The 23849-nt window shown below is 39.1% G+C and overlaps 2 protein-coding genes across 4 annotated transcripts in view; one reads left to right on the top strand and one right to left on the bottom strand.

Annotated features, from left to right (window-relative positions):
- Positions 1–11757, top strand: part of nolo (ADAMTS-like no long nerve cord) — a 77213-nt gene extending 65456 nt beyond the window's left edge. Inside the window, exons 4-21 of one of the 3 annotated variants that reach the window (XM_090163003.1) lie at positions 3558–3707; positions 5583–5843; positions 6040–6184; positions 6249–6378; positions 6455–6656; positions 6713–6869; positions 6942–7041; positions 7134–7264; positions 7330–7485; positions 7552–7681; positions 7748–7958; positions 8022–8344; positions 8983–9200; positions 9262–9956; positions 10024–10176; positions 10239–10421; positions 10493–10640; positions 10728–11757. In XM_090163003.1, coding sequence (XP_090019129.1) covers positions 3558–3707; positions 5583–5843; positions 6040–6184; positions 6249–6378; positions 6455–6656; positions 6713–6869; positions 6942–7041; positions 7134–7264; positions 7330–7485; positions 7552–7681; positions 7748–7958; positions 8022–8344; positions 8983–9200; positions 9262–9956; positions 10024–10176; positions 10239–10421; positions 10493–10640; positions 10728–10843 — 3609 coding nt within the window. In that variant the 3' untranslated portion in view covers positions 10844–11757. The remainder of the gene's footprint in view (positions 1–3557; positions 3708–5582; positions 5844–6039; positions 6185–6248; positions 6379–6454; positions 6657–6712; positions 6870–6941; positions 7042–7133; positions 7265–7329; positions 7486–7551; positions 7682–7747; positions 7959–8021; positions 8345–8982; positions 9201–9261; positions 9957–10023; positions 10177–10238; positions 10422–10492; positions 10641–10727) is intronic. The other 2 variants (XM_090163005.1, XM_090163004.1) reach the window with 2 other exon arrangements.
- Positions 11758–21523: 9766 nt separating this feature from the next.
- SsRbeta (signal sequence receptor beta) lies at positions 21524–23245 on the bottom strand. Its single transcript, XM_090162803.1, has 6 exons — positions 23132–23245; positions 22779–22949; positions 22520–22618; positions 22168–22279; positions 22021–22098; positions 21524–21688 (listed from the first exon to the last, which is right to left on the bottom strand). Exons 2-6 carry the CDS (start codon positions 22940–22942, stop codon positions 21572–21574), a joined length of 570 nt encoding a protein of 189 aa, XP_090018929.1. The 5' UTR covers positions 22943–22949; positions 23132–23245; the 3' UTR covers positions 21524–21571.
- Between the last annotated feature and the right edge of the window lie 604 nt (positions 23246–23849).

The following is a 23849-nucleotide window of genomic DNA, read 5'->3' as shown; positions in this document are numbered from 1 at the left end:
GAACAAGCGAATAGTTAAATTTAGCGTAAAAATAGTTCACCTTTTGTTCTAGAACCAGTGAAAAGAATCCACCTCATTTATAACTCATCCTCGCAAACTTTGTAGCGCAAGTTCGTCGGCTTTCGATTTTTCGTGGCACTATATCGCCATCTAGGTTTGCGTTTTGTGATTAAATAAGACGTATGTTGAGATGATAGCAGAGGATAATGCTATTATAAGCTTCGTGCGTAGTTTAAACTTTGGTCAGAAGAATCACCGCCTACCGACTGAGTTTTAAATCGAATGTGTGAAAGCTGTCTGCTCATTCAATATTATCTCGATATTCAAGCTGAATGTTTCAGTTAGATATTTCTTCACACATTTAGTAACAGGTATTAAAGTAGATGGCGCTATCTTTTCTAAGCTCAAAGCCTATATATACATCTACTCTTCTTAGGTACCTGAATTCATTCTTGGCCTAATAATTAACTCAAGAAGTATCTTCAAATTAAACAAGTCGCATTTTCTTAAACTCAGTTTGATCATTATTAAAACAAAGGCTCTTTTTCCGAGAAAAGATAATCAATTATTTTAGTTATTCAGCAATGAATCTTTCGAAGAAAGTGTAACGATTTAAAAAAGATTATTTTAAATATCTATTTCTATATTTGAGATTTCAAGTAATAGAAATACAAGAACTAATTTTAACTTTTTCGTGACTTTTTGTTACTAAAATTTTCACCTAAATAGCCACATAATTATAAAATTACACCTATATTAAGACCTCAAAAGCTATTTTAGTCCTTCCAATTCAAATTTGAGTTTAGCGACTATATTGATAAATAGTTGATTTTCACCTCTTATTATGCGAGAAATGCTAATTTTCAATTCAAACAGTTAAATTCGAGTTGAAATTTAAATGCCTGTTTAATTAACTTTAAAATATAAAATTGATTTCCTAATTAAAATATGATTTTTACTGGAGGGGCTAACAAGAATTACGAGCTTATGAAACCAAACAAAATAGTGAGGAAAATAAATTTCATCCTGGGATGTAGTCGAGCTACTAACTTCCGTTAATGTGGTTGATATATTATTTACTAGACGTTTACAACGCAATTCCTTTCAAACTTCAAGAAAGTTTTATCGCCTGCATTGGAAGTTAGTCTCTACATTTTCTTTCTACAAAACTGAATACAGACTTTTTAATCTGTAATCATAGAAGTAATAACTCTAGTACAGACAGGGCTAGAGACTTATAACTCTCGATTAATTCTGATTATAGTACAAATTATATTTTTTCAAGGTCCAATAAGAATATTTAAATTTAAATTAATATATTTAAATAAAGACTTATGGTGATATATACAAACACAAAGAGAACGCAGGTAGCCTTTAAACACGCTAACGCAGTGTTGCGTACAAATTTCATTGGACGAGCCTTTACGCTGAACTTTTTACGGGCGGGGGGAGACAATTTCCGCATTTTCTCCTTCCGACGGCAGCAGGCGCTAAAGCGTCTAACCAATGAAAAATGTACGCGAGAAAATGCACCACTTTTGACGGGTTGCGTTCTCCTTGTGTGGGGTGCTGTGTTTGTTGCTCCTAGATGACAGGTATATATTGTATATATACATGTATATATTTATACATGTTTTGACTATATTACATTTTATTATAGAAAAAGCTATTTCATTCAAAGCCTAGGAAACCAACGCTTTGATTTCTTTAGTACCAAATTGGAACAATTTTTAATATTTTTAAAACTCCAGGTGGCAAATAGTATGGAAAATAAGGGTTATTTCCGTTTACTTGACAATGGTGCAAAAGTCGTAATATATTTTTACTTAAAAATACTAAAAAGTATGTATCAGATTATAGACTATTACTTTCAATTGGCAATTATGTATCAGATTATAGACTTATATTACTTTCAATTGGCAATTATGTATCAGATTATAGACTTATATTACTTTTAATTGGTAGTTATGAATCAGATTATAGACTTATATTACTTTCAATTGTTACTTTTTGGTACGGCGAGTGAAACACTCCCGGTGCCATGTGGGAATAAGCTGATCCCATTCCATTTTAATAACACTACCGCCATCTCTGGATTCGTTGCTGAACCACAATTAAGCATAAGTTTGTTTCTAGAATCCGCCAGCGTTACTAATTAATAGTTCAGACATAGATCTAGGTGTGGCGCCACGTTTGCGGCTGTCACGCGCTAGTCTCCGTGACAGAGTGGGATCGGCAAATTGGAACGTGGTATCGAGCGTGCGTCGCGCGCCTTATTAAATAGAACCGATAATGCCCTCTAATGTTGTGTTAGTGCATAAATAGTCTAAAATTTTCAATCGAACTATTTGTATTTTGCTCTTCACTGCAATGTTACTTTATAAGTCACTAGTTGCCACTGGGCTGGACTTTCATACATAAAAAGAGTTCCTTTTGATATCGCTGTAGCTTTAATCGAGTATTGTTTTAATTGAATGCCAAATTGTGATATTTTAAATAGGGATTAACTGACAATATCCATTGAATATAAGGAGAGGCGGGGTTTCGTCTTGAGAAAATAAAATGGCCCCCGGCTAGCGTTTACTCCCCCTAATTGAAAAGTCAGGTGAACCAACATCACCTGTATTTGACACATCAATTATACCGCACGCTCGCCGCCCGAGGGCTCTAGGCCCGGGATTTCCCAGCGCCTTTGAAGATATACCACGCTCAGAGATCCGTCTCACCTTTCATAACAAACCACTGATAGAACAATTTCTACTTTTGTGCATTTCGGGGCCCTTCCCCGCCGAATACGAGCGATCTTCGCCGCCTTCTTAAGAGTCAAATCTACCCCAGGCACTTCCTTTTTCTCTTCCAAAAAATTATTTTCAATTAAATTATTCCAACCGTGAAGCTTTTTACCAGAAATTTATAATCTTCGCGGAAGAAATGTGAAAAATATACCAAAAGCGCGTATATCTTTCAGTTTAAGTTTTTTTACTTAATTAACATGGGTCGCGTCAAGTTATCGAGATCTAAATCTTACCGTAAGATTTTGTTCTTGCAAGACAATTTCTTAGTTAAAATAATTTAAAAAAGTGTCAAGTTGTCTATCAATATTCTTCGATAAGCTGGATTTGTAAAATAAGTAATAGAAATTTAAGCCTTTTTGGAAATAATAGTTCGAAACGTTGCTTTAATTTTAAAAAAACGACAAAAACAATTACCAATATATTTACCATTTACAAGTCGTTGGAATTCTTCGGCGGAAACCTCAAAATTATAATTTATTCCCGTAATATCATCTTTTAGAGCCACTCCAAATAATTCATTGGCATTCGACGCCATCTTGAATCTTGTTAAAAACTACCTCGAAAGCGATCTTGGGAATCTCGCAAGATTTGTGAGATCAGAAGTTCTTGTTTCCGGTTTTGAAAATCGTCAAGTTAGCAAGATCGCAAGAAATCTTGCATTTCTTGCAAGAAATCTTAATAACTTGACATACCCTTGATTTGTTTTTTTTTTTTGTAGTATATGTTCCCTGTATTTAATGATGTTTGTAAACGGTGTTTCAGATGGAAGGCAACGACGGCTGGGCTGAATGGAGCGAATGGAGCGTCTGCTCTCGAAGTTGCGACGGCGGAGTGACCACTCAACTCCGGAAATGCGACCGGAAAACGGGATGCAAAGGACCCTCGGTCAAATATCGCATTTGCAATATGCAGGTAACGTTTTCCGAATGCGCCGTGCGCGCTTGGAAAATTCGCTTCACTTCTCAATAACAATAACAGGGCATGAGGAAATAAATAAGCCCCTTCAACAGTTTCGTCAGGAAGAGGCTCGTGTATTAGTCTCGACTCTCGGTATTTCGTTTAAACAATGCCAAAATATCATACCTCAAAATTTTTAATTTGTAAGAAATTGAACTTTCTAATTGGTTCCGCGCGTTTTCCCTAGAATGAAACTTGAGACTTAATTAATGAGAGATTTTGTTCAAAGAAGGTATTTTTTATTATTATTATTTCTAAAACTGATCTCTAAAATTTCGTCTCGCCAAATTTCAATATACACTTGAAAAACGAACAATAAATAAAAAAAATGCCGTTTTTATATTTTGCGCGAATAAAAAACAAAATCATTTGAGGTACGACTAAAAACCAATGTTTCCACTCGAAATCGAAAGGGGTTTTTTCTAGAATAACTCCATCGCCGCGCTCATACACGGTTAAATAGGTTAAGAAGTGAATTTGGAAATCGACTTTGTCCCGTCGATTGCCGATACACGCTTTTAAGCACGAACGCCGCCGCCACTTGCCACCCAAGCCACCCCAACAATTCGCCATACTCAAGGGGCAAAGACCCCGCCGACTCTCTCTGAAAGGTCGGTTGTTCCCCCCACCAATAATATTGTATGAATTTACCTTCTTGAAATATATTTCCAAGCACTAGAATGTCCCCGTAAAAGGGTTATTCTTGGAGGTCAACTCAACGGTTACGAGTTGGTGTCCTGGGAAAATTCTTGACTGGCACCCGTTTTGGGTTACATATGAATTAAAATATAAATATAAAACATCTTCGAAAAAAAGGTTATCATACTTTTTCAATAGTTTTAGTCGATAATTCAAACTGTCTGGCATTTTCGGTGTGGAGGAACAGAGCTACTAGGCAAATCTTTTTCGTCCAGCTAAAAAGAGTAGTTATTATTTTGCATTATATGTACCGAAAATGGCGGACTATCGTTTTCCCGCCAAATGTGGAGGTCAGGGTAGGTAAAAGGGACCGTATTACTAAACTATATTTATGAAAAGACGCGTTAATTAAAATTTAGTTTGCTTACCTAAGAGTTGGTCTTTTTATAACCACTTGGAATGATCGGCTCGCTGATGCGGTCAGTTGACTCAGTTTACAAACTGGGATCCATAGTTTTAAGCCTTGGTTTGAATCATCGAAAAACGGTAATTAATTAATTCGTCAATGCATCAGGTAAAATAAAATTGGAAGGCAGATATTCTAAACCCAACCTCTCATACTTTGTATCCGCCATCATTTCGCCGAAATTTATTTTACCGAAGAAAAGTTTCTAATACCAAAGAACTAGCGAAGGACAGAATTGACTAATTTGACTAAGGATGAAAATTGCCCCCCCCCCCTTTGAAAACTTTCTGCGGGCGCCCCTGCAAGGTAGAACTGATTGGTTTTGGTAAACGTTTTAGGGTAAAAAGAGTACACTTTTAGTCCGAGAACAGGCGAAAGAAACCACCTTCTGTAGCGATAGTTCGTTTGAATTTTCGTTATACTCTTTTACACTGAGGATCGCCAACTATATTTTTGTGTTATTTAATTAAAAAGCCGACGAAGTATACGTAGTCGGTACCAGTTGCCATAATCTTAAATCAAAACATAAAACGTAAACAATTAATCAATGACTATTTTCGATACTTAGCCACAAGGCCAACAAACTACCAGGTTCCGCGTTGGGGTAAAGTTTAGATCTTCATTCCAAGTGGCTTATTATCCTCATTTATATTTTAAGTTGATTGTTTTCTAGCTCTAGAATAAATCGATGGTTCGGTTTGCATGAATTGTGTATTCTTTGGCAGCCGTGTCCGGACGTGGTAGACTTCCGAGCGACGCAGTGCACGGCTTACAACAACATTCCCTACCGAGGCACGTTTTACGAGTGGACGCCGTTCTACGATCCGGAGGACCCGTGCAGCCTGACGTGCCAGTCCACAACCTACAAGTTCGTGGCCAAGCTGGCTCCCAAGGTGCAAGACGGAACTCGGTGCCGAGAAGGCGCCCTCGATATGTGCGTGGCGGGCAACTGTTTGGTAGGTGCCGCCCATGTCGCTTTCAATAAGGTGCTAATGCGTTCTCCCGTCGAGCTGTGTGGGAGATAATTGACGCGCAAGAAGAATCCCTTTGTAGCGACCCGATCGTTTAAGTACTTAGCAAATCCATTCTTCTTTCGCGGAACCTATCTTCCTCCCCGTTGAGAGACAAAGAGCCCCTTGTAATTTTCCGATTGATTTTCGTCTCTTAAAACCGTTCGAGCAGTCGGTGGGATGCGATCTACAACTAGATTCCACGAAGAGGATAGACGACTGTGGCATCTGCGGAGGCGACGGTTCCTCTTGTAGAGTTCCCGTCTACAGCTGGGGAGAGTCTCAATTTTCGCCCTGTTCGGTCACGTGCGGCGGAGGTACGTTTCAATCGTCGCGTCACCCCTAGCGCAAGTCCTAACGCGCGTCATTCTCTACTTTTAGGTTACCAGATGTCCAGACCCGTCTGTATGGACAAAGATTTGGACGAGGAAGTGGACGAGAGGTTGTGCGACCACTCTTTGCGTCCTCAGGCCCGAGTTAGGGAGTGTAACACGTTCAAATGTCCGGCTCAGTTAGTCATCTTCCTTCACCCTCTTTTTGAGTATTTGGTCCGTTGGAAGATATTCCTGACGATTCTCGCGTTTCAGATGGGTCACCGAAGCTTGGGGTCCTTGCACTCAATCTTGCGGCGGAGGTCGCCAAATGAGATTGGTTTACTGCACGCAGGGTGGAAATAATGGAACTAAAGTTAGGGTCAGCGACCACCACTGTCCGAGACAAAAACCTGCCAAAGAACGACCTTGCGGAACCAAAGAATGCCCCATCTGGTTCGAAGGACCGTGGTCGCCTGTGAGTTAAAGTTATTCAATTATTCCCCTAAAGGTTCTAAGTAAATACGATTTCAGTGCTCTAAATCGTGCGATACTGGGTATCAAACCAGGACGGTTGTGTGTCGGGACAGTAAAGGCTTAACTAGCGAAGAATGTAACCCTACGACGATGCCCCTGACGAAACAACCTTGTTCCTTGTCGACGCCCTGCACCGAAGAACTTCAATCCGCTGGTACGATCCGATGAGTGGACGATCCGCCAACGCGTTGCGTCTCAACTAATTACTCGAATTGTACCTTTTCAGACATGGTTAAAAATCCTCAGGAAGACGCGCCTCCGATGTACGCCCCTCAGCCTTCGTCTCAGCGACTGGTGGCCCCCAAAAGCACCTCGAACGAACCCGAGTAGGCCTACGTAATTAGTATATTTCAATAGACGAATCTATCAGAATATCAGGTTATTTAAATCACGTTGTCCTTTGATCTACCTCGAACAGATTTAGGACTGGAGAGTGGGGGCAATGCAGTGTTACTTGCGGTGAAGGGGTGCGGAAACGGAAAGTTCAATGTGAAATTCTGCTACAATTCTCTCAGATACGAGCCCCGATGCCGGACAAAGAATGCGCCGGTAGGTGTCTTTACCATTAGCTTAAAAACCACCATTTGCTTTAAATAGTAATTCCCCATTAACAGGACCGAGGCCTGCCGATATCGAACGTTGCAAACGGCCCTGTTCATTGGGACAAAACAAAGATACCAGCAGTAACGAGATTCCAAACGTTGGTATTGAGGTTACCTATTCGTGGAACGATAACGAATTTACCCCGTGTTCTAAGTTGTGTTTAGGAGGTAGTTTATCGACTACCATTTAATATATATTATATTATTTACTTATTCGACTTTTTCTCGTTGTAGGACATCGCGAATCAATCGTCAAGTGCGTCCGCGATCACGATCAAGCCAAAGTCAGCCCGTATTTGTGCGATTTGTCCAGAAGACCGGACGCCATCACCGAAACTTGTAACGACAAACCGTGTCCGCCCAGGTAATTACGAACGCTGATTTTTTCAGCTGGAAAGTTTTTGGTCGTACTATAAACGTATTGGCTTAGGTGGAACATCTCCGATTTTTCACCATGCTCAAAATCTTGCGGCGGTGGAATTCAAACTCGGGAAATTCAGTGTATTCACGAAATGACGCGTGGAGCTCAGAACACGCTCGTCGTTCAGAACAAGCACTGTCCTCAACCTCCACCTAGAACGAAACAAATGTGCAATCAAATTGGGTGTCCGTCTCGATGGAATCCCGAGCCTTGGAGTAAGGTGTGTTCCCAAATCGTCGCTATCGTTATAATTAACGGGAACTGACGACTCATTTTCTTTCAGTGTTCCAAGAGCTGCGGCGGAGGGGTCAAAATGCGAAAGATCCATTGTCAGAAAATCGAATCGTACGGAACTATTTCTATCCAGCCAAGTTACCGATGTCCCAAGAGGCGCCCGAAAACCACTAAACCGTGCAACAAGAAATCGTGCGGAAACCCGTACTCCAAAGCAAACCCCGATATCTATGTCTCAACCAATTCTTACATCCAAGAGAAACCTCAGACGAAAGTGTCCCTGAAAATAGGTGGTGAGGCCATAGTCTTCAAGGGGACCAACGTTAAGATACGATGTCCCAGCAAGAGAGGAAATAAAACCAGAATTATATGGTGCGATTCACCGATTATCTTTCTAAGGACTTTATTACTTCGCCGCGAAAAAAGGACACTTTTTGATATTTGCTTACTCAACTTACACTACACTAAAAACAAAAATGATATAATTACGGAAGTTTTTTGCAGAAGTTCATTAACTTTTAATATTTGGGGCGTTTATAATTATCTCTATCTTTCGCGTGCCCATTGTTTACTGAGTTCCATTTTTGTTGAACTTCTAACTAAGTCAATAAGTCCAATTCGTGCTTATTATTATTACATGCTCATGAGGGGCGCGTGCTGTGAGCTAGCCTGAGGCGTAGGAAAATAACAGTTAATAGAATTATTGGAGCGAGATTTTAAGCTATACACTCTTTTATATCCTTATTTGTGAGAGCTGCCATTTTATTACAGGTCTGATTTCAAATAGTGCATGCAAGGCCGCTTCACGCGGTCAAGTGCACGCGACGTCTCGAGCTGATGAGCACGTGCAGGCGCCCTTGCCTGTACTATTTTAAATTAGGCCTGTAATGAAATGGCTGACTTCGTAAAAGAGTGTATACAATTTGACATCCTTTTCGAAAATCCCTTTACTCTCTTTGCACTACGCTAATTCCTATTCGCCTATTGAACGAACCCGTAATTGTACTTAGGTTCAAAAACCACATACCGTTGGACTCCTCCAAGAAGTACAGAATAACTCGGAAGGGTACTTTGAGGATACGCAAAATCTCCTTCGTAAACGACGGCATATACAGTTGCGTTGTGGGGAAGTCCAAAGCTAGTATTCGCATTAGCGTCAAGCCTCTGCCCCTCGGATACGGTTTTTCGGACGAAGACAAAACCGTTGAACGACCCAAAGGAATCATAGGTTGGCATTATAACAATCGACACGTTACCCATCTAAAATAACGTTTCGTATATTTTCTCAGTTTCGAACAATCCAGTTTTTCAAACGCTGGAAGAGCCGGATTTCAGCCACGAATATCACAGAGTTGGCACTGATTTGAAAAGTAAGCCCCGGGATCCGAATAGGAGTCACTACACGTTTACGAAAGATCACAAGTTCAATGGCAAACATCAGAACGCGCTCGACCCTCCGGATCAGACCAGCGACGAGAAATACGGACATCGAGCGGTTTTCAACAAGAACGACTTCAAATTGTCCGACGGCCAGGCCTTACCGACTTCCCCGATTCTCGATATCAGCACGGAAGCGGAAGCCACGAAGCTGGACAATCCTAGGACGATGGATTCGTGGGAATACAATAACGGCGGCACCTTATTTTCGGACCAGGACAGCGGAGAGTTAAACGCTGGGTCCCCGCACGCCGGGGAAGGCGGAGGCGGTGGGATCACGGAAAACGACGAACCAGCCAGGTCGGGGGCATCTAGTCGATACGCGCTACCGCGTCTCAAAGAACTTATCAAGAACATAAAACACACGTTGGGCGGACAACAAGATCCCACTGAAGAATTCGACGACACCCCAATGAGAGGTTTACCAACGGAGCTCGGTACCAATACCGTCATTTTGGGTAAAGGCAAGCCGGCCAATTTAGAATTTAACTGGATGACCACCGAATGGTCCGAGTGTTCCAAGTTCTGCGGAGGCGGTGGTTTCCAGGTAACTATCAATACGATTAGTCGTAGGTCACGCTAGGTTTTCTACGTATATTTTTCATAATTTATAGGATAGATCAGTTCAGTGTTTAGTTATACTTCAAAACGTGTCGAAACCAGTCAACAGGATACTCTGCGAGGACGCGGGGTTATCAGCCCCTCTCACGGTGCAAAAATGCGGGTTCGGTCCCTGTCCTTCGTGGAATAGCGGTCCTTGGGGTTTGGTACGTTCCTAATTTACTTTTACTATTCGCCGTACGGTTGGCCTAATGACGAATTTTTTCAGTGTCCTTTGTTCAATTGCAACTCGTGGCAGACGTCTTATCAAGAACGGAGCGTGTTCTGTCAGCTTCCCAACAAGACCATCGTCAATGATAAGTTCTGCGATGCCAGCTCACGGCCCCCGAGGGAACGAGAATGCTACAACGAGCAGTGTATTGGCGTGTGGATAGTGGGCGACTGGTCGGAGGTATGTCCAATAGTAAATCTAACGCGTTATTTACCGAGTATCCTCATATTCCGCGTCTTCGTTTATTCCAGTGTACGGTAAGTTGCGGTTCCAGCGGCTTTCAGACGCGAATCTTGCAGTGCGTGTGGTACGGAACCAAAAAACCGGCGGGCAATTCTTGCCGGGATCAGCCTCGTCCGCCCGTCTCCAAGCCTTGCGCGGGTCCACCGTGTCATCAAGGTACGTGCCATAGCTACCGTTTGTACTAACCAACATCCTACTTTCGATTGAATCTGACCTGAAATCTATCGTCGTCCCTTCCCCCAGTAGATGTGTGCGAAGACAGGTCCAAATTTTGCAACGCCCAGAATGGACTTAAGATGAACATGTGTCGGGTGCCCAATTACAGGCAGCATTGTTGCGAGACTTGTAAAGGAACTTAATACACGGTGTCGAGACTTATAAACAAAACCAACAAACAAACGTTCGCGTTATCGCGAGCGCGAGTCAAATGAAACAAATCTGTTAATCGGAACATTCCATCGGGTGACTCGCGCTTGGAATAGAACAAAAACAAACTGAAAAATGCAAGACAATCCGCAAATGATTCGTCCGAATGCCCTTATTTTGGAGAGGAAAGAAAACTAAAGCCGATTTACCCGTTCACACTAAAAAAACCCTTCAGACATTTGTACGGTATCGAATAGCGTACCAGTCACGACTATATAAGTTTCGTTGGTCTTAAAACGACGAAAAGTTTTACTTTAGTTTCAGTTTAATCCAAATACTCGCGCGAGTTTTGACATGTTATGAAAGTTGGAAACACACACTGCCACGTTAAGGAGTTTCCGAATTTGAGTGCTTCTTCCTTTCAAATGACTACCCGGATTTCATTTAGGCATTTCCAACCCCCCGTAGCCCGTTCCACCCCGAACCGGTATAAAAACCAAAACGTCATTGCAATCTTAATTTATTTCGACTGGGTCTCGAAGCCATATTCTTATATACGTTGGTCGATCAAAATAACGCGTTTTTATATTTTTAATTGAAAGAATTGTATTACGAAACATTCCATCGCATTTTGTAGGAGCCGCCACTGTATTATCTCCGCCAATAATCATTTATATCATAAGTGACGTTTTTATACGTAAATTTTAATTCCATTAATCATAGAAATCACTTACTTTTTTATTTTCTGTAAACGAGTCAGCCCTCCCACTTCCATTTACTTGTTGAAATGTGTACGACCAGTAATCAGTATTGCCAATTTTTACGACATATCAGAGCGTACGCCTTTTATTCGGAATCTTTATCCTAGTTGATTTTGTCGATGGATTTAGCCACTTCTCACCCAAAAACTATTTCTCTTACCTATCCCAATTCACCCACAATTATTCGTCCCAATTTCAATTCACTAACAAATATTTCTCCCAATCTCAATTCACTCAAAACTATTTATCCCAGGAGCATTTTCACCCAAAATTATTTATCTTAAGAGCATTTCAGCCAAAATTATTTCACCCAATCTCAATTCACACAAGAGCATTTCACCCAATATTATTTATCTTAAGAGCATTTCAGCCAAAATTATTTATCCCAAAATTTATTCATTCAAATTAATTTAAAAATAATTTATTGTGTGTCTTATCAAAAGAAAAAGGTTATTAGGTTTTAAAACTAAAACTATTTCAATAATTAGCACCAAAATGTAATTTGAACTTCAACCAAAATTGAGTCTGTTAAAACCCGGCCAATAATGTCTGACAGTATCAATAAGAATTGGGGAAATAATTTTTGGAGATGTGTAGTACCTTAAAGTGTTTGCGGTTACCTGGCAATTGGTTGAATTAGGAATTGGTTAATGGTGGCGAAACCCGTCAATGATCAAACTCTTTTTGTTGCGAAATTTTGGGGATCAATTGGGATAAATTATGTAAAAGGCTTCCTAATCAAATGGATATGATAAGAGCGTGCTAAATCGAGTTTACCTTTAAATTACTTCGGTGATAAATGTTAACAATAATTTCAGGTATAAAAGGGTGACGTGGCTACCATTTTGGGGGGTGTGTGTATATTTTGGTCCCGTTAGATCTTTTCTTTTCCATAGAACGTCGATTCCGATGTAATAATCTGTCGTAACTTCAAATTGAGTTATTTGCTTTTGACAATAGCCGTATCCTCAATTGTACCTAATCAACACTACAATGGTACAATGGTTGGATTTAGGCGTCCTCCAATTCTACCAACATAGCTTAGGCCTCAGATGCCAATCCTGGAATAGTTCCACGCTTGACTAGGAAGCCAATCCTGGAATAGTTCCACGCTTGACTAGGAAGCCAATCCTGGAATAGTTCCACGCTTGACTAGGAAGCCAATCCTGGAATAGTTCCACGCTTGACTAGGAAGCCAATCCTGGAATAGTTCCACGCTTGACTAGGAAGCCAATCCTGGAATAGTTCCACGCTTGACTAGGAAGCCAATCCTGGAATAGTTCCACGCTTGACTAGGAAGCCAATCCTGGAATAGTTCCACGCTTGACTAGGAAGCCAATCCTGGAATAGTTCCACGCTTGACTAGGAAGCCAATCCTGAAATAATTCCACTCTTGACTAGGAAGCCAATTCTGGAATAGTTCCACGCTTGACTAGGAAGCCAATCCTGGAATAGTTCCACGCTTGACTAGGAAGCCAATCCTGGAATAATTCCACGCTTGACTAGGAAGCCAATTCTGGAATAGTTCCACGCTTGACTAGGAAGCCAATCCTGGAATAGTTCCACGCTTGACTAGGAAGCCAATCCTGGAATAGTTCCACGCTTGACTAGGAAGCCAATCCTGGAATAGTTCCACGCTTGACTAGGAAGCCAATTCTGGAATAGTTCCACGCTTGACTAGGAATCCAATCCTGGAATAGTTCCACGCTTGACTAGGAAGCCAATCCTGGAATAGTTCCACGCTTGACTAGGAAGCCAATCCTGGAATAGTTAAACGCTTGACTAGGAAGCCAATCCTGGAATAGTTCCACGCTTGACTAGGAAGCCAATCCTGGAATAGTTCCACACTTGACTAGGAAGCCAATCCTGGAATAGTTCCACACTTGACTAGGAAGCCAATCCTGGAATAGTTCCACGCTTGACTATAGGAGTGCGCCAAATACTAAGAATACACGGTACAAAGTGCAAAACGTCTTCGTTAATTACATATTAAATCATGAGAAGTTATTTCGAGATGGAAATCGGCGTTCTAGCTTGGATTAGTAATGGTAGTGCCTATGATTAATCCAAGACTCTAGTGTGAAAAGGCATGATGATTTCTATGGTCGTATCATCTTTCCATTTGGCGGTCACGAGTCACGTACGTGTTCCGCCCGCCTGTTCCGTTTCCAAGCGCCTCCTCCTTTTTGTACACTTTTTAAACGTTAATTTCGGTAGAATCTAGCATTCCTTATCTACCGAAGGAAACAAACTAAGCAATAATTCTGGACTTCTGGATCTGGGTAATGTACATGACTGTATTGATAGATAATGTTTTTCCTTTTTAAGAAAATGGCTCCGTAGAGACGCTGTTACGTAACATGGTAATAAAATAATGAACACATTCACGGGTTTTTCAAAATTTGTATACCTACGGTGACCTCGGTGACTGTGAAAGAGTGAAATTTGCAGATAGTGTAATTGAAAAAGAGAGCCAACCACTAGGCTCTTTACTCTTTAGTCTATAAAAGTTATTGCCGTAAGGAAAAAAACGTTCACACTTTAGTCGTATTTACAGAGATGAAACCAAATAATCTCTATATTAAGACTTTCTCGATACCGTTTTCTACTGAATTTATCGGGATAAAATCTCACTACTATAAACTAATTAGGGAATTGATTCTCTTTCTACATTATCGTTTCCTTTGAACTGAGCCTCTTGTCACGATGCTTGGCGAATTTTTACTGTCTTATCTATTGTAGAAATCTTTCGTGTTCAATGTTTTTAGCAGTAAAAAAATAAGACTCTAATTGGTAGGCTGAAGATGAATGTTCCTACCGAAACATTTTCATTTGTGTTGTCAAAATAATTATACTACCGTACGACACTTTGTTGTGATAAAAATAAAGTGTTTATGTGAATTGTGAAAAATAAAAATTATCTTAAAAGGACAACCAAAAATCATTCTTTTTTCGATGACGACTCAACATTAGGACTGTGCGAGTACTCGAACATCATCGAGTACTCGGTATTTTTTTAGGTCGGGTCCTCGAACTCGACCTCGAATAAGTAATTGGAGAATACTCGTCGAGTACCAAAAAATTGCATACTCGGGTATCCGATTACTCGAATAAGCTGCTCTCTAAACTCGTCCAGTATTTTTTTTATCTATCCTCGTTGCTTCAAAGTTCGAAGAGCGGTTTTTACTTTTTGGGGGCAATAAACGGTACCTACAAAGTTGTGAAAACTGTGGTTCATTAAAATTAAAGAAATATTTTTCAGCATTGAAAGTTACTTTACACTCCATTTAAATTTAATTTCATAATTACTTGAATAAAACCAGCTCCTAATCAAGTACGCGATAAACCGACTGAGCCGACTCTTTAAAAATATTACTCGAATAAGAGAAAGTTTCTCCTTAATCAAGTACTCAATTACTCGACTCGAACACTCGATGAAAAAAAATTTGATACTCGATAACCGACTCGATTGCCTAAAACCACTATAATCGCACAGCCCTACTCAACATTTGATTTCGTTTCATAGTCAACGTTCGCAGCGATAATGTGTTGGTATTCGAGGATGTCCAAACCATTTTCACACTTGTTTCTTTGCTTATAAAACTAAGATGGGTTAGATAAACACCCCAGTGCACGGATTTCGATTTTCGAAGATTTCCGACAAGTTTTAAGGGCTCTGGACAAAAATGAAAATAAATTAACCAGAAGTTAATATCTTATAACCTCCAACGCGTTCCTTATGGAAGACCCCATCAATTTCCTTTATTCCCTTCACAATCAGCGATTATCAGCGCCGCAAGTGTGAAAAACCAGGGAGTAGTAGGGGAGTAGAAATGTGGGGGAACTCGACGTTCTGGCCCATGGTCAGAGAAACGTGCGCTCTAGGCTTGGAAAAATACGGGCCAGTATGACTATTTTATCGCCATCTATTGGGGAAAAAAATGTTTTGAAACAGAGCGGTTCTATACAACGCTCAATATACCACCGTTTACCACGTGGTTTGTTCACGTGCAAAGGCCTAATGCCAAGATGATACATAATATAATAACTAACCTAACATTTTACCTACAGTAATATAAGGAATTATTAGTATTTACCACTATTTGCTTCTACTTACAACGCTTTAACTTCATTACAATTTTTATAATGAAAAAATATAATTTTGGCCGGAGGACTTTGTTATTTCAACGCGCACTTGAGTTGACCCGGGGTCAATTTAACAAAATACTCCTGATTTGCGATAGATGGCGCTGAAAACGGTATTCTGTCCCATATTATTCCAAGAGGGGGTAGAAATTCCACTCTACTTTCGGGGTCTCTCTGCCCACGCTGTGGAACAAAAAAATTCGTTCTAAACCACTCCCCTACTACATTCTGAAAAGCGCTCTTGTTTCAGCCGGGGTCCCGTGCCAACTGGTGACAGTGGGGCGGTCGCGCGACGATGGTAAACGTCCCGACGGCTTAACCAGGGAGTAGTACTCCCTGGAAAAACCATGTGAGGCAGCGGACAATATTTTAACCCTCGGAGGGCGACAGAAATACCAGAGGTTATATTCCCTTTAAAGTGATTCTTGTAAAATTATCCAATCTTGGTGAAATAAGATGTGATGAATCTGATGGTTTGCTATCTTCTTTTAGTTAATAAGAACCACCTATGTAATGCAAAAACTGCTAAGACTCGCGATAATTAGGTTTGTCCATAATAAAAACGGGCAAAAAAACCTAAACAAATATAAAGTCATTACAAAACATAACAATTACTCGTTCCAATAGGTCTTCAGGAATGAAATATAGACGCGAAACTCGGACCAAATAAATCTTTCAGTCAAAAACAAATTCAAATTGACTTAAAATAGCTAGAATTTCCAAAAATGTATTCCAGAAATCAGAAATTGACTGAGATTATCATGTTGATTTCTGGTTTTATAGACTGATTTCGAGATTTTGGAACTGATTTTCACACAGATTTCGGGATTTTCATATTTCTAAAATAATTCTCGAGTGTACGGGAGCTTTACAAACGTCGAGCCCCTCAGTTCGAATTAAAGTTTTTGAAGCGATTTTGATGTATTTGGTAGTTGATCATCTTCAGGGTTTGTTTTATCCAACGCAAAACTTGAAAAAAAGCTCAAATCACCAAAAAAAACCCTTCAAAATATATTATAGGTAGTAACATATGTAACATAATTACTAATAAAGTCCTTTATTCCATTCAAAAATCTTCACAAATGGTTTGTTTCACCACGAACCAGTAAAAAGGTGGACTAGGTTAGATTTTAACCTTTTTATTCATCCTAGCAAAAGTGACGTAATTACCAAAAGTGTGTCAATCGGACCTATTTCTTAATGAATGTTACGAGCGAAATACAAGTTGGGGGGAGGGGGCAAGGGAAAGTATACCTTGGGGAGGGAAGGAAGTGAAAACCAACAAATAATACCTCGTAGTGAGGAACGGAGGAACTAAGTAGCACTGGTCAAAGTTAGTATATTTTTTGATTTTTCGTCGTTCTGTGGAGATGATATCGCCATCTACCTACGATATAATGTAATAGACTAAAAAAAGATCCAGAAAGGCGACAATAAATAGTCTTTTATGTGGTCGATCTCCAGTCGAGCATTCATTAAACCTTTAGCATACGAAAGTACAGGGATTGTCACACTTTTGGTAATTATGTCACTTTTGATCCTAGTAATTTTGGGAGTCACATTATTGGCTACTAACATTATTTAAGCCAATGGAAAACATCTAAATTGAAAAGGAATTTTTTGTGTCGGAATTTTAGTCAGGCCAATGTAGCTTTATTGAAATTCATAAATTCTGCGTCCGGGAGGCAGAGTTTGTTGATGGCCGTGTGAGGACGACCACCAATCCTCCAACGGGTGGTCGGAATACTTCCGCCACGGGTGTCCTCCCGTTGGCGTGGCCGTTACACATATCTCGCACTGATTAATCAGGTGGTGTCTTCGCCGGGCTCGCGGTCTTCTCAGACTCAATCAGCCCTTCTTTGAAAAATAAAAAATAAAAAAAACCACGCTTGGTTTGTGCAGTTAAATAAAGAGTAGTTTGGAAAAAGAAAAGGTTGGGGAAAATGACCAATACGGTTCGGTTCAGAGATCACTTTCCGAAAATGGAACAAGTCGTCGAAGGGGGTTATTCCACCAGCGTTATTAAACCCCATACCAAACCTAGAAGAGGTAGGCCTATAGGCTCAAAAAAATCTGCAAAGTCTCCAATCTTGTAGATGCCCCAGAAAAGCTCAACCTGAATTTCAACTATTTTTTCCAATAAACCTGCTTCTTTTATTTGACAATGCAAATTTATTTTAGAACGTGAGTCTCCGAGAACTTCATAAGTTTGCAAATTAATTACATTAACAGAACTTGACACTATATTGTAGTTCATTTTAGCTCCTAAGCCTTGGTTGTTCAAACAGGTTTGTTTACTAAAATAATGGCCGTTGGTTTATCATACGTAGAGCTAATTGTGCGACGGCATAATCGGCATGGCGGCATTTGAGATTCGATGACGTCAAATATTACGTACGGTACGGATGACGCAATATCTGCGAAACAAACCGTTGGTGAAGAAATAAAGCTAGTGACATACTTATGAATAATTATGCTAGCAGAAGCGCGTAATTTCTGCAGGCTATCCTTATAAGGCGCTATCTATCGGTAAGAAAGCTCGTGCTATCGTCTCGAGAGCCATTGTCTCCTGCTTAAAAATTATACTAAAAGTCACCAGCAGATGGTGTCTAAAGACTACGGCCTGCGGAACGGTCAAGCACTTAGTACTAAAATGCAAAGAGAGCTTGAAAATAAGCGGTCGTCATTGGGTCGAAGACCAGTTTATTAATTGCTCGGACCAGTTTTTTTATTCCAAAACTAGGGGTTCACTGTTCCTTAGAACCAGTTTATTAATTCCATCTAATTATGAAAATTCAGCTTGGACCAGTTTAATAATTCGGGTTTCCTACTAATTTCGATTCATTCAAAGTTGCCCAAATTGCCCTACTCTCTATCTGGTTCTTGTACATTCACTAGAGGGAACTAGAAAGAATTCTACCATCCTTGGTAGTAGTGTTAGGTGGAGCGCATAGTGCGAAAGTGGGAAACTAAGGGAGTGGGTCCGTGGGAGGCTGGGAGCCCCTGGGAGTGTGAGTGAGTGTGGGACAGTGGGAGAGGCAGGGGGCGTCGAATAACGAGGAGTAAAATTTAGTCGGAAATTAGGAATCTCGGACTCGGTGCTTCTCGGGATCTCTGTTTTTTGTTTCAAAACTTTCCACCAAACGTATTTAGCATTGCCACTCTAGCTTTAATGCACGACATTTACTTTCAACTTGGGCATCTTTCCATAAAGCTCCAGAAAAGAGACTGATTAATGTACCAGGCTAAAGACCAAGTTAATAGCGCTGTATTTGAAATAAGAAACCTTAAGAAGGTTAAAGGTATAACAAATGAGCTTTTACAAGAACCCGACTTTTTTAGGGGATTGCCCATAAAAATGGATTTATTTAATGCAAAAGACTTTATACAAGAATGCTCAGAACTTTGCGAAGGTGTTGTTTCATGTTTCGAAAATGATACAACTGAGAAAATTGTAGGTGAGCAAATCTTTGATACCAGACTTTGGCCAAAAAGATAATGTAACCCAAAATATTTCGATAATTTCTGTAAATATGAAATTCAGCAAGTGGGAAATTTTTTCCATGAAATTCTTAGTGAAGAAGAACAAATGAGTTTAAAAACTGAGTGGATGTCCTTTAGACGAATGGTAGCCACTCAGTTTAGAAGGAAAGTAAAAGACAGTCCTAAAGACGTGTACTCTGACTACTCTCTAACTTTAGGAAAGTATCCCACTCAATATCCAGCTTTATCAAAAATATTGGAAATAATATCTTCAGTTACATCTTCCGCTGAAGCTGAAAGGGGCTTCAGTAAATTCATATAATAAAGAGTAAACACAGGACTTTAATTAGTTCTAAAATGTTTAAAACTCACTAAGAATTTGCCTAGAAAAAGTCTCCTTAAAGATTTTAATCCAAATTTAGCTCTATCGTTTTGGCTAACTAATAGCCAAAGAATATTTAAATCGTGCTAGGAGCAACAAACACAACACCCCACACAAGGAGAACGCAACCCGTCAAAAGTCGTGGATTTTCTTGTGTACGTTTTTCATTGGCTAGACGCTTTAGCACCTGCTGCCGTCGGAAGGGGAAAATTCGGAAATTGTCTCCTCCCCCCACCCGTAAAACGTTCAGCGTAAAGGCTCGTGACGCTCGTCCAATGAAATTCGTACACAACCCTTCCTTAGCGTGTTTAAAGGCTAGCTGCGTTCTAATTGTGTTTGTTGCTCCTAGTTTTCAGTAAGTTAACAGCATGTTATGTATTAAGTACCTGATTGTACTACTGTGATATTTTTGTGGAAAAAATTATTTACTAATACTTACGACGTTATAGTTTAAGCCTGAGAGGGCCATCTGTTACTGTGTAAACAAATTTTTCTAATATTGGAACAAATACATTTGGCTAGTATAAAAATAAAAGAGCAAGGGGCCACTGGTCCCAAGGACCACTTTAATAATTGTAAATGTAGGGCAAGGTGAATGTAGGGGTCCGAAAATCACAAGGACCAGTTTAAAAAAAAAACCTTATTTCCAAGACTGGTCACGTGCTTTCCTCGGTGTCTGCTAGGTGTCAATTCCGTATTTTATGTTAGGCTTAGACGCCCCAAAATTTATCTAGACCTTTATATACATTTCTTATATGGTAGTAATCCACGTGCGCCCTCCTTAAAAAGCTTGTCCCACCAAAACGCGAAAAATCGACAGATGGCGCTGTAAACATTCCCAAAGTTTGGTGGACGCGGAAAACTGGGAGTGAAATATCCAGTAAGCGTTAGCTTTTATTATTAATCCAAGGTGTCATCCCCTGGACTACACTACCACATTAAAAGGGCTTTCAGACTATACAACTTTTCAAACAAACTTGTCCAACTCAATCATATTTCTTTAGGCTAAGAATTCCAGGGTTTGAGAACTCGGTTTGCAAAGTGGTGTTTTTGGAACGATGTTTGTGAAATAGCAGATATAAATCATTTTTACAGGTTAAACCTAATTTCTAAACTTAGTACAGAAAAACATTATAGCAGACAACAATATAAAATACGAATAATCCCATTGGATGAAGCCAAATCTTTAATAATTTTGTGAACAATAAGCACTTCATTAAAACATCTTCAAGGATATCGCCCAGAAATAATATATCCCAGAACCGGGACCTGCAATTTACTGTTTATAATAAAGGAAACTTTTCATATGTAAACAGAACCTTGTGTTTTCGCTTAAGGTAAAGCAATTAAATTAAAAAAAAAATCCACCTGGTTAAACGGAAACATTACAATTGAATAGTTTCCAGTATAAACAGTAACTTGCAGGTCCTTGTTCTCCGAAACTATTACTTCTTGGCGATTTCATTGAAGTTGAAGGGCCTATTGCCATGCTATTGCAACCCCCAAAAATTCCATATAATTGCATTATTTGGAGAAAAAAAGTGTGATATCATTTTGGTACATCACATATGAGCAACAAATTTGGCATCAATAAAATTACATAGTCTGAACCATAACTTTGAAGTTATGACCTTTTAAATAAGGATTCCACAGTGGGTAATTTTTACATTATTATGTGGGATAAAATACAGACTATATATTTTGAACCATGATGTAGCCATTTATTAGGCAGGTGGCGCACACTGAAAAACTGCACTGAACTTACTAAGGTAAGTTTTATTTCTATGGTCTAGATGGATATATATTGCTCAAACTGTATGCTATATACTCCTGGTTCTATTTTTAATTCATGTGTTTGCGCTAACTTTAAATAACTTTTTAAACAAGTTTCATTAAAAAAATATATTACAAAAACACTTTTATTCATTCACACCATAAAAAATAAACAATCAGTGTTTTTTCGCTTGTTTAACAATGGCTTCGTATTTAGATTTACTGCTAAACCATAATAAAAAGGGAATCCCAAGAGATGGTAATGTCATAACAGCAAAAGCAGCCCAGTCCAACTATAAAAGGAAATCAACATGAAAAATCAACATCTGTGTAAAAATCTCAGTTAATAGTTTGTAACAACTCAATCAGTGTGCAAGACTTATATAGGAAGTCTGACAATGGTTTTGAGAGTAGTTAATTTAGCACAATGTCTGATCAAATGAGTTATTGGAAAACCTCATTAGAAATTCAATAGTGCAACTCGTTCAAGAGTCATGTACAAGCATCTCCAAAAAGAGGTGCCCACATGAAGTAAGGGCTGTGACGGTCATTTGCCCAGACTCATAACAGGGTATGGACAACCTTGCTTAAATTAATTTAGATTTAGGTAAAATGATAATCATACCATATGGGGTGAAAATTTTCTGTCAAAATCTCTTAAGGCCGCCACACCACCTTCTCCTGGTTCGGATGTGTATCCAATCTGAAAAATTTTAAGACTAGTGTAAATAAGATCCAACTAGAGAAAAAGTTTCTAAACTATAACAGATACCTGAACTTCTTGAGAATCTTCAGATGGTAAATAAGTTACTTCGGCTGCTGAAAAATTATAGTAGCCAGGAGTTTTTGGTCTCACAATTACGGTGTGGCTAACATTTGTACCACTATTTGATGTTAAATTAAGGAAAAAAAGCATGATTTACACTAAAATTGTCTCAAACCAATCAGTGTGCAAAATCTATTGAAAAGATCTGACAATGGTTTTGGTTGAACTTATTCTAGCACAATGTCTGACCTAAGATATCAATTGTTGATTCTAGAAATTCATATGTGCAAAATACAGTTAAATTAAAAACTTTATGTAATTTTTAATCAAACATAATGGGTCAACTTTGAAAGGATACGGTCCTAGCCTGTCCAATTTAAATTTCAGTAAACCACTGCTGACTTCGAAAGCTTCATCCGGAAAGCTTGAATCAACGAGTAGGATATTCAACGCAGCGCTAATAGAACATATACCAGACTTCATTAATAAAAAATTAAGTAATTCCTTTTTTAAGCTTAAAACTATAGAAACAATTAGAACATAAGATCCGATACCCAAAAAATAAGACCTAAAAGACAAATGACTTGGATCAGAACTGGAAGAAATAGCTCGTTCACCTTCCTCCAACATTAAAGATGCTATAATCCACAATAATATCTTTGCCTTCGACTAAGAATCTGTTCATTATGTGTTTATGAACAAGAAGGCGGGCTTGGCTATCCTCATCAGCCATTGATGATATGCAAAAGAGTGAAATCAAAAATACTCCTATGGCCCGCATGGTCGACCTATTATCAAATTGGTATAAGGTTAGAAGGCATATGCCAACGATGCCACAACGTGGCACAGCAAAGGCTTAACCGAATATCAATTCACTATTTATTTGTACTAAATATTTTGGCTTTTAGTTTAAATATATGGATAAAAAGACTGAAAGTTAATAAGTTATTGAAATTAAAATTTATCATACCGAAATTTTTCCAAACAAATATTATCAAACGTTTCAGATATAATACTTCGCTAAAGCGGCTAAACCACGTCAGAGTCAGACCGCCCGGCACAAAGTTAAGTTGTTAACGGTGAATGAGTCCAGCCGCCAGATCACAAAAATGAAATTCCCCTTTTCCGATTATGATTTTCTTTTTTCCAAAACACTAAAAATCAAGCGTATGTAAACATTTCTTTTATTAACCCTGGGAGAAGTGGTATTCATTATATAACACCATCTATGATATCAATATCGAATTAATATTAATAATTAATTAATATTAATTAATTCACCGTGAAAATTGATGGTTTTTTTTCAGTTTTAAGTTTACTTTTTTAATGAAGTCTTAAAATACAATATAGTAAGCCAACTAGATTGGCTATTTAGTTATTTTACTATCAGTTATTATTATTATTATTTTATTATTTAAAATCATCCGTATCTCAAATTTCCCTAAATTTCATGAATTTTCCGTTTTTGGAGAAAATTTTCCTAGAAAAATTAATCTACCTCGATCTGGCAGTCTGGCATCATTGTTAATGGGGGGAGGGAGAGAAAATAACAAATTAAAGAGAGAATTGGTGCGGCCATAGAAATGGGGTAACAAACTAGAACGCTTAATAGAATCAAAGATAATATAACTACGTATCCTAGATTCGAAATCAAGCTCCTTGCACGTAAACGCAGGCTCTCAGTAAGA

This window comes from Leiobunum rupestre, chromosome 11 (genome assembly GCF_980474605.1).
Source record: "Leiobunum rupestre chromosome 11, qqLeiRupe1.1.hap1, whole genome shotgun sequence".
NCBI classification, from domain to species: domain Eukaryota; kingdom Metazoa; phylum Arthropoda; class Arachnida; order Opiliones; family Sclerosomatidae; genus Leiobunum; species Leiobunum rupestre.
This window is presented reverse-complemented; position numbering and strand designations above follow the sequence as displayed.